Genomic DNA, 10,929 nt, shown 5'->3' with positions numbered 1-10,929 from the left:
AAAATCAGATCAATCACACCAATATTACAGTGAGAGCAGCACCTAGTCAGCCTGATAAAAAAAACATTTCTAGTGTTAAAAAGTACATAGGGCTTGGGGTCTTATTGACTGTGTGAGACATATATTAGGTAGATCAGAATCTGCTCTGACTGTGTTTTGGTATGAATGATTAAGGGCAAGGGCAAAATTAACAAATGTAGATGTAATAACAGTTTGGAGGACCTGCCCTATAGAAATTGAAGCCTCAATATGCATGTTCAAGGGATATCAATAGGAAAAAAGAAACATTAAACTTCAAAGGAAAGATATTGGGTCAGCAATTAGCTGCCACATTAGGGTTGTCAACTTGGCCATGTTTTCCTGGACTATTAGTTACACATGTTGCTGTAAAGAATGTGAATAGTGTTGCTGGACAGCAAATGATTTCATTACACATATAAGTCAAAACCTTAGTGACTGAGAAAATGTAACAATATAAATTTGATTATTTGGAAAGTCTGTAACTACACAGCATGGTTGATGGAAGCAGGGTCATACTGTAGGAATAAACCTGGCAGATATCAGTAGTTTTAACTAAGGCACCAGATTAATATTGGAATAAGTTGGACACAGTTTGGATATTCATCTACAGTGTTAACATTTAAACTACTTGCTTAAATTAAAAAGCAAGATCAGTAACTCTAGAAAATGAACAGGGGAAAGCTACTGTAGGGGCTTAATAGTTCTTTCTAGAGGAACTTGAAGTGGATGTTCTGGAGACAATAGCCACACCTCCTGATTGCCTGCTTCCAGAACTAAAGCCACCAGCATTGTAACTACCACCCCCATATTCACCACCTCCTCCAGCACTATATCCTCCACCTCCAAATCCACCACTGCCTCCTCCATCTCCAAATCCACCACTGCCATATCCACCACTGCCTCCTCCGGTGCCATATCCACCACTGCCTCCTCCGGTGCCATATCCACCACCGCCTCCTCCGCCGCCATATCCACCACCGCTTCCTCCGGTGCCATATCCACCACCTCCAAATCCACCACCGCTTCCTCCGCCTCCAAATCCTCCAGCTCCATATCCACCACCTCCTCCTGCACTACCAAAGGTAGTTGAGGAACCACTAACCACGGCTGCAATTATAAAAAAGCAAGAAGTAAGTGTTGCTCTGCAATGAAAAAAACATTAGGACATATGTATATGTAAAAATGTTGTATACTTACAGATGCTAACAGGATTTACAATCTCTCCGGACATCCTAAAATATAAAGAAATGAAAACATGTTAGTTACCAGAGATTACTGGAGAAAAAAAGATAACATTTAAAAGTTATAAGCTAGATTCATGAAAAATAGGAGAATGTGTTTTACAATTCACTTTATAAGGACTAGGGTTTTTTACATAATAAATAAGCTATCCTTATTTTAGGGCAATCTATATTCCCCATGATCCATGAGATATCCTCTTTTTTTTTTTTTTTTACGAAATACATTCTCTTATGCAATGTTTTTTCACTATAGCAGGAATGACAGTGCATAAGGCAGCTCACCCACCCACATGTACTGTATATGTCTAATCTGTTGGATCTCAACAATGTATTATAAGCAATCTAGCACACTGATACCTTGGAAAGCTTATGTCCCTGTTCTAGCTTCCATAAATGTAATTCGTTTCTGGTAAATGTTAGTATGTCAAATTCCACAAAGTAAATCAGATCTGCTTGAAACATCTGTCAGAGACCAGATTAACTCATGGTATGGTAATGAATTGCCTGAATGCATAAAAATCATTGCTTTCTTTTTTTTTTTTGCCAATAAGCCATGTAAATTAGTATTTATTATCATTTATAATTTATTTCTATAGCACCACAAAATTCTGTAGCGCTGGATAGAAAGATAGGTGTATACAATCACAAGAATTTGTGATACGATACAAAAACATAATCTAGTACAGGAGGAAGAGACATAGAATTATATTATTTAAATAAAAACAAAATGTGACTCATAACTTCTTCTGATGAATTAATCTATCAATGCAAACTGAAATGTAATATCCTGAATCACCTACACCTAAAACATTATTTTGCTCCTCATCCTGCCCATTTTCTAGTTAGACTCAGTAGCCAAAGTAACCAGAAGACAAATATTTAGAACTACTATTTTATGTTTCTAGCAACTAGTAAAGATGGGACATAAATTTCCTGTATATAGCAAGTTATAGTAAAAGAACAAACCTGCATTCTTCTCCTTCTAGCAATGCCTTGTATGTTGCAATCTCAATATCCAGGGCCAGCTTAGCATTCATCAGCTCCTGGTATTCACGTAATTGCTTAGCCATGTCCTCCTTGGCTTTCTTCAAGGCAGCCTGAAGTTCATCAAGTTTCTTCTGAGCATCTTTTATAGCAAGTTCTCCACGTTCCTCTGCCTCTGCAATAGCAGACTGAAGACTGGCACACTTGAAAAAAAAAAAAATAAGATAATTTTTTTATTATTTGATGATGTTACTCATGTTTTTAATGGCAGATTTTTTTTATGGTGCACCATCCTAGTAGATGATTTAATGAAAAGAAAATATTAAATATATTGGCATAAAGTAAGTGTGTGTCTGGGTACCACAAAATATCTAGAACTCAAGATATACGCAATGGCTCCTAGCCAGATCCCCCCTTATTTCTCCAGATTCCTCCCTCAGTTGCTCTACAAATTAACGTAATTTGTCTTTAATTCCAAATACTGAGGTCAGTTATATGACAGTGGCAGTAATTCAATATCTAAAGTAACTTAAAAAGAGCAGCTACACTTTCAGTAAATGTATGTGGAAATAAAATCGACCAGGATGATTGAAGACCCTCTGCTAGCGGCCAGTGAGCAGCGGGCGCCATTGCACAAACATTTCACCAAAAATGCTTGTGCAATGTTAAATGCCGACAGCGTATGCTGCCTGCATTTAGCGAGGTTGAGCGGACATGATTCGCTACAGCAAATCATGTCCGTTCGACCATTAATAAATCTACCTCTAGGACTTCAGTTCTAATTAGTTGAAACAATACTCAAGGCATGAGGAGCTAGGATGTGAGTATAATCACTGTAGAGAGAAAGCTTCCAAACTGATAAGTTATTCTAGGAAGCATACTATTTTCTTCCAAGGTCCCCCAAGTGCACCTTTATTAATTAGTATTTGATTTCTTTAAATACGGAAATCTTATAGTAGCCCACCTGATTCTGAGGAAGTGAAATTACAGAATTACACTATATATTCCAAAATGGCTGTAATTTTTAGTAATCTACTTATGGGAGTTGGTAATGAATAAGAAATAGTTTACAGAAAGGGTCCATCGTTTTAAAACAAACATACAAAATCATTCCTTAAAAGTAATAAAAAACAATAAATACATAATCAAAGTACATATAGCAATATAAATGTACCTGCTTCTTCACATTTTCAATTTCAGCTTTCAATCTTTGTATCATCCTATTGAGATCAGCTATCTCAGACTTTGTGCTTTTGAGACTATCTCCATGTTGTCCTGCGGTTGCCTGTAGCTGTTGAAACTGTAAAATTTATAGAGAAAAATATATTTATTATGTTACTAGAGAAAAACAAAGAAGATGTGCTTGTATTTTGCAACTACCTGTAGTAGTATATAATTGGTATGTACAGCTATTGGACAACACAGTCTCTGTGTCTAATCCAGATACTTCCTAAATGAACTCTATTATTGGTCCCTATATTTACCTTCATCGCATAAGCAGCCTCTGCTTCCGCTTTGCTTCGTTGGGCGATATCATCATATTGACATTTAACTTCAGCAATTAGTCCATCTAGATTCAACATTCGGTTGTTGTCCATAGACAGGATGACAGAGGTGTCAGAAAGCCGACCTTGAACCTCACTCAATTCCTGAAGGACAAAAAAAAAGTGCATTTCATTTTTTATTTGGAAATAAATATATCATTAAAAAGGTTTTACAATTATTAAAGATGGAACGTTAAAATGAATTTATAATGTTGATATTTAAAAGGGACGTTAAAGAGACATGAAACCCCATACTTTTCTTTCATGATTCAGACAGAGAATATCATTTTTTAAAAGTTTCCAATTGACTTATATTATCAATTATTATTCTCATGTTATTCTTTGTTGAAGACATATCTAGATAGGGAGCTTGTACATGTCTTCATCTCTACAGGACAGGAAATAGTGCTGCCATCTAGTGGGCTCTTGCTAATTTATAACACTGTTGAGAAACTTCTGACATACAGTGCTGCAAACATGTGCACGCTTCTGAACTTACCTTCCTGCTTTTCAACAAAAGATAGCAGGAAAATGAAGAAAGTAAGATGAAAAAACTACATTGGAAAGTGGTATGTTTTATCTGAATCATGAAAGAAAAAATATGGGTTTTATGTCCCTTTAAAATAAACACATTTTTAACATAAATATTAAACAGCATTTTTCAAATGTGTCAATATTTTTGTGCAAAAAAAAATCTTAGTTAAAGGGATAGTCTAGTCAAAATTAAACTTATATGATTTAGATAGAGCATGCAATTTTAAGCAACTTTCTAATTTACTCCTATTATCAAATGTTCTTCATTCTCTTGCTATCTTTATTTGCAAAAGCAAGAATGTAAGCATAGGAGCCAGCCCATTTTTGGTTCAGCACCTGGGTAGAACTTTCTGACTGGTGTCTAAATGTAGTCACTAATCAGCAAGCGCTACCCAGGTTCTGAACCAAAAATGGGCCAGCTACTAAGAATAAATTCAAATAAAGATAGCAAGAGAACAAATAAAAATGGAAAATAGGAGTAAATTAGAAAGTTGCTTAAAATTGCATGCTCTATATGAATCATATAAGTTTAATTTTGACTAGACTATCCCTTTAAAGCTGTAAATTCTGCATTTGACACTAACAGGAAGTGCATGTCTGTGCACAGATAGTCCATGGAATAAAATTTCACTGGCTGGTAAGAAAGACTCTCATACCTCTATTGGCAGACAAGGACACACCTCTCAAGAAGAAAACCAAAATGGTTTTTTTTAGATGCAACAAAGAACAAAAACAAACTATTAAATATCCCTTTTAAAAGGAATTTTAGTTCAAAATATCATGCACAATAAAAAGATCATTTATGCATAATAAAAACTCATTGCACATAAACTATTTATTTTGCATGCATTTCCTGTAGTTTAAATCAAAACAAATATGTTGTGTTTCTTCTACTCTCCCAGAGAAATTGTAGTACCTACTTTATGTTTGTTTGTTGCTGTTTACCTAAACCTGCTTCATGCAAGTGTGATTGCTTAGATCAGTAGACAAGCAAGGTGTTTATTCATGGACTGCTCAAGATTTGCAAACCATAACAATATTGCTAAGATGTTTTAAAACCATTTATTTTGTAAGCACATTAATTAAATGTCAGTGCTTTATTGTTATGTATTATGACACACAACTTGACTTTAATGCCTCTTTAAGTCAACTGATAAAAAGTGTTTTTAAACTAAAACAATCTATAATGTATATAGAAGAGCAGAAATTAAAGGGATATAAAGGTCAAAATTAAAATGTGCAAAAACCCATTTATATTTGAAATAGTAGTATCTTTGCAATATACCTTCGTTAGCAAAAATGCTTCTAGTAAAAGTTGTAACTGATGACTGTCATATGATATAAGGGGCTGGCAATTGGGGGAAAATAAATTTGTCAGAATAAATCTACAGTTTATTTGAGTAAGTTTTTTTTGCATTGTGTTTTTATTATGCACATATTAATTATGGAACTCTACTGTATTTAATGGTCCTTTAAAAAGAAAAGTATAATTATAAGACATTTCTGTTTTGTTGCTATAGAATAACATATTAGACAAGTCTTAATCTTTTTAAAACAAACTGATATCCTTTTTGCTGCAATTGTTTTTCAATAGGCAAACTCCGCCCACCATTTGCCTTACTTAGAGGAGCCAATCTGGTCTTTAGTCCACAGACAGCAAGGCTAGTCACTGTCATAAATTTAGTATAAAATGCAGTTGTTATCTGATTAAGCTAATTAGGGACAGATATGCAGCAGATTTAGCCTTAGAAGTCACTCAACAGGGTGCATTTCATGTTCTGAGAACTAGAAATGGCTCACTTTTCCCAGCTAAATTTCATGAAAAGTGCGAAAAATAAATAATTAAAATATATAGTAAAGTTGTTTCATTATGCACAATTAAACATTTTATATAAAAATCGTAAGGTGCTTACTGTTAATTTAAGCACATGAACATCCAATTTGAAAATTACCAACTTTTAGATGAGAAAAATAATTGATATTAATAACCCTTTAAATGATACAGAAAATGAATTTGAAATCTATAATAAGAACAAAAAAAAAACCCATCTTCAATTCGAACTGTTTAAGTCATAACAAAAACGTTAATAAACAATCATTATCTGTGTATAAAAAACAACTTCAGATGTTCAGAAGCGAGTTATATCTTGTTTTGTGATGTCACCTTTATATAATGTATAAAGGCAAAGCTACTAAACTTTATTGTACAGTTATCCATAGGAATGAAGAGTATCATTACCGCTTCAAATAGTGTCCTTGTAAAGGCAATTTCATCAGCCAGGCTGTCAACTTTAGCATCCAATTCTACTTTGTTCATGTAGGCGCTATCCACATCCTAAAAACAAAATTGGACATGTTTAGACAGTGATAACAGACTCTGCATCTCACACAATCTTTAGTGTGTAAATATTGCAGACAGTGTGTGCTGTAGCAGTAACAATAGCTAGGATCCACACACTTGCAAAAAGTGCCCAGCCAGTTCTTTAGATTGAAAAACTATAACAATATTTATTTTTCTAACAAGTGTATTTCAAATGAACAATAAAGATATACTTTCCATTGTTAGCAATACAATCTGAATTGGGTTTCAATAAACATTTACATTGGTGTTAGATCACAATCTCTATAACCATATACATAAAAATGCTAATTTAGTATTTTAATCTGTATAAACCTTTCTAATTTATTTGACATTTCTTATCTCTCCTAAATTGACTACTGTGAAATACTCTAATCAATTTACACAGGTTAAAAACTGTAACTATAAACTTTGCAGTCCTGAAAATAACCAGTATTTAAAATGTCTTACCTTTTTAAGAATTACAAAATCATTCTCTGCAGTTGTGCGCTTGTTAATTTCATCCTCATATCTGTAAAAATATAAAAAGAAAAGCAGCTTTACTACATTGAATATGATTTAAAGGGAGATTGAACCCAAAAATTTTCTTTCGTGATTCAGATAGAGCATGAAATTTTAAGCAACTTTCTAATTTACTCCTATTATCAAATTTTCTTCATTCACTTGGTATCTTTATTTGAAATGTAAATTTAGATGCCGGCCCATTTTTGGTGAACAAACTGGGTTGTTCTTGCTGATTGGTGGATAAATTCATCCACCAATAAAAAAGTGCTGTCCCGAGTTCTGAACTAGTAAAAAAGCTTAGTTGCCTTCTTTTTCAAATAAAGATAGCAAGAGAATGAATAAAAATTGATAATAGGAGTAAATTAGAAAGTTGCTTAAAATTGCATGCTTTATCTGAATCACAAAATAAAAAAATTGGGTTCAGTGTCCCTTTAAGCTAGAAAGGGAATCTACCATCAATATAGAGAGGATAGATATTGAAGTAAATGATCAAATTATCTAGAATTTTGTAAAAGCATAAATATTATTTTAGCTATTAGAGGATAGTACAAAAGCAGTAGTAGTAGGTATGTATTATTCTAATTCTGAAACAAATTGGTTAGGTTCTTCAGTTTTCATATGTTTAGAAAACACCCCTGTATCATGAATGGTTTAAACCTAGATAACTGTTCTGCACGTGTTCAGTTAAAATCAGTCAATTAAGAATAAAATTATGGCAGATAAATAAATAATAATAATAACTGATCTGCTTAACTATACAAAACATTTCATTTTATAATCTGTACATATCTTGGGTTTTTCTGTGAATTAGGTTGGTCGTTTTCTTAATGAAACAATTAGCCTAGATCAACCCATGGAAATATTACATAGCACATTCTAGATAACATGCAGTAATTAAGATGTTTTTCACATCAGTGCTGACAACTAACTTTAAAATGATGTGTAACAAAAAACATCTACTACATTGATATTAATATTACACATTATCAACTATCAATAAATGATCTTTAGCATTATATGAAATATTGTCTGTGAGAATTTCATTTTAATGCATCATTGTGTACACAAATAATTTCCATTACACCCCTTCCATTAACTTTCAGTTACCAGCAAATATGCTACTACAGGACCTACAGTCAGTTTTAGGTCCATCACACATGCTTTAGTCTAAAATATTAAAACCTACTTGTTTTTGAAATCTTCTACAAGATCTTGCATGTTTCTCAGTTCTGAATCGTAACGACCTTTTTCATTGGTTAGCTGATCCAGTGATCGTCTCAGGTTATTTATATAAGCTTCAAAAAGTGGCTCAATGTTGCTTCTCTTAGTACCACCTTTTTGATCATGCTCTTGCAAGAAGCTCCACTTTGTCTTCAGTACTTGATTTTGCTGCTCTAAGAACCGTACCTAGGATCCAGTATGTATAAAACAGCAAATTATTTCTGCCATATTAAATAACAAACTAGTCTATAGATTTAATCCTATACAAATGAAAATATTAGAATGTAAGTTTCACCTTATCGATGAAGGATGCAAATTTGTTGTTGAGGGTCTTAATCTGCTCTCTTTCTTCAGTTCGAACTTTTTGGATAGTTGGATCAATTGCCAGGTTTAATGGTGATAGAAGGCTCTGATTAATGGACACTTGCTGAATTCCACCAGGTGGACAAACAGGAAAACCGGGACCACCAGGTCCAAAACCTCCATCTTGAAAGCCACCCATACCAAATCCTCCACCTCCTGGTCCTCCACCAAATCCTCCACCACCTCCACCACCCATTCCATATCCACCACCTCCTCCTACACCACCAAATCCTCCTCCTCCAGCACCACCAAATCCAATTGCCCCTCCAAAGCTTCCTCCACCACCTGCTCGAACACTGCCTGTACCAATGGAAATTCTTTTAGTTCCTCCAAGACAAATGAGACTCCTAGACCCAAAACCTCCTGATCGTCCATATCCTCCACCTCCTCCACTACCACCACCACCACCACCACCTCCTCCTCCTCTAGCCACAGAGTATGAACTAAAGCTTACTCTGTTTCCACCTCCACCTCCACCACCACCAGCACCACCACCACCACCACCTCCAATAGAAGCAGAGCTGAAGTTCTTGCTACCTGCTACAGACCGACTAGCAAAAGATTGCTGATTCCTACTCATTGTGGCAAATGAATATAAAGTAATCTAAGTAGAAACATCAATTTGGAATATACAGAAATAAAAATCAGAGAGAAGGAGTATAAGCCCCTCTGACTAAAGAGATAGCTTTTGCACCTTTTATATGATTTTAAAAAGTGGGCTTGGCTGCCTTAGGATTCATAATATCAATTTACTGCAATCATGGGCTTGGCAACTTTGGCATGCCTGGCAGCACATATTTTTTTAAGTTGCTTAGTGGATTGATAAATTGGGACACACCTATTAATGAAAAAAAAGTGGTATGAAATATTACTTCACTTAGATGCTTTGGTGTTATGAAATCCTTTTATCTCGTAAAATAGGGAAACACTTTGCTTGAGATAGACCAAAAAGATCTTCAGGCAATATTAATTAATTTATTTTATCAATGTGTAGAACAAGCATATTATCAAACAATACTCACATCATCTACTATATAAAATTCATACTCTCTCTGAGCCAATATATTAATAAAGAAATTAAACCCCTTTAATTATTAAGAAGGTCCAGTATATCAACTTATGAAATGTTATCTGTATCAATTTGCATTGTTATATATTCTTAAACAAAAACAAACTCAAACATATTTATTTTTCATAGGGTTATAGGGGGATACATAATATGTTTTACTTTTATTATGAAACATTAGTATATAGTTTCACAGTACATGCTGTTCAAATGCAGGTCTGGAAATGACTCTGTGATATCAGTTATCCGCATATCATTTAAACCTAAAAAATGTATCTGTATCTGAGAAAATAAACAAAAAAAGTTATATAAAAATATATTAAAATAAAGATGTTTGCACAGTTTTGTTATATCTGCCTAATTGTGCTGCCCTATATACTTTTTCACATTATTTTACACTTATGGTATACCTGGGAAAAATATAGAGAATTCTGTTTTGGGGACTATACCAGCTGTAGCCAGCTGATAATTACTGTCCATTGATTTTATTATTCTGTTCTTGTCCCCACTAAAACTAGAATAAAAAGTGCCTTTGTCTCACTAGGCTTACCAATTCTCCAATGGAAACTAGATATCCTGCTTTCAAAGAATAAAAATATATAGGTATATGAAACATTTTAAAGGTTTTAATGATTTGTAAACATGCTTTTTAATAAATAAATTAACTTTCTAATATAAAATATTAAGTAACCTATATTGACCTGCATTGACAGAAATACTGTAGAACGGTAAATGATTTAAGATTAATATCTACAGATGGCTTCATTGATATTTTTGGTCATTTAAAAAAAAAAAAAACTATGAAATAATTTGCAATCAACCAAACAGGATAATGCGTGAAAATGCCAGTTTGCAAGGACGATCAGCATTAATATTATGACAATGCAACAGAAATTCTTGTTAAAAAGCTGTTGATAAAGAATCCTTACAATGTTGCTATAATCAGTAAGCCTTCCCAACCTCAAACTTAACCAAATATGAATCACAGAACAGAACTTTCTCAGGTGCCAAAGGGTTCTTTGGTTTCACAAGAAAAATGCTTCACTTGCATATTCTTTTCTTTGATAATCTTCCAAAGAAGGGAAAACAATA

General features: G+C 33.7%; 1 protein-coding gene across 1 annotated transcript in view; it reads right to left on the bottom strand.

The window, feature by feature from the left end:
- The window catches only part of LOC128654427 (keratin, type II cytoskeletal 1-like), a 10,231-nt gene extending 806 nt beyond the window's left edge, over positions 1-9,425 (bottom strand). The window contains exons 1-9 of the mRNA XM_053708333.1: positions 8,704-9,425; positions 8,374-8,594; positions 7,134-7,194; positions 6,564-6,659; positions 3,731-3,895; positions 3,421-3,546; positions 2,229-2,449; positions 1,219-1,253; positions 1-1,128 (exon numbers count right to left, since the gene is read on the bottom strand). The exon at positions 1-1,128 is cut by the window's left edge and continues 806 nt beyond it. Coding sequence (XP_053564308.1) covers positions 716-1,128; positions 1,219-1,253; positions 2,229-2,449; positions 3,421-3,546; positions 3,731-3,895; positions 6,564-6,659; positions 7,134-7,194; positions 8,374-8,594; positions 8,704-9,351 — 1,986 coding nt within the window. The 5' untranslated portion in view covers positions 9,352-9,425 and the 3' untranslated portion in view covers positions 1-715. The remainder of the gene's footprint in view (positions 1,129-1,218; positions 1,254-2,228; positions 2,450-3,420; positions 3,547-3,730; positions 3,896-6,563; positions 6,660-7,133; positions 7,195-8,373; positions 8,595-8,703) is intronic.
- Between the last annotated feature and the right edge of the window lie 1,504 nt (positions 9,426-10,929).

The sequence above is a fragment of the Bombina bombina genome, chromosome 3, assembly GCF_027579735.1.
Source record: "Bombina bombina isolate aBomBom1 chromosome 3, aBomBom1.pri, whole genome shotgun sequence".
Taxonomy (NCBI): domain Eukaryota; kingdom Metazoa; phylum Chordata; class Amphibia; order Anura; family Bombinatoridae; genus Bombina; species Bombina bombina.
The sequence above is the reverse complement of the archived record's forward strand: the minus strand, read 5'-3'. Positions and strand labels throughout refer to the sequence as shown.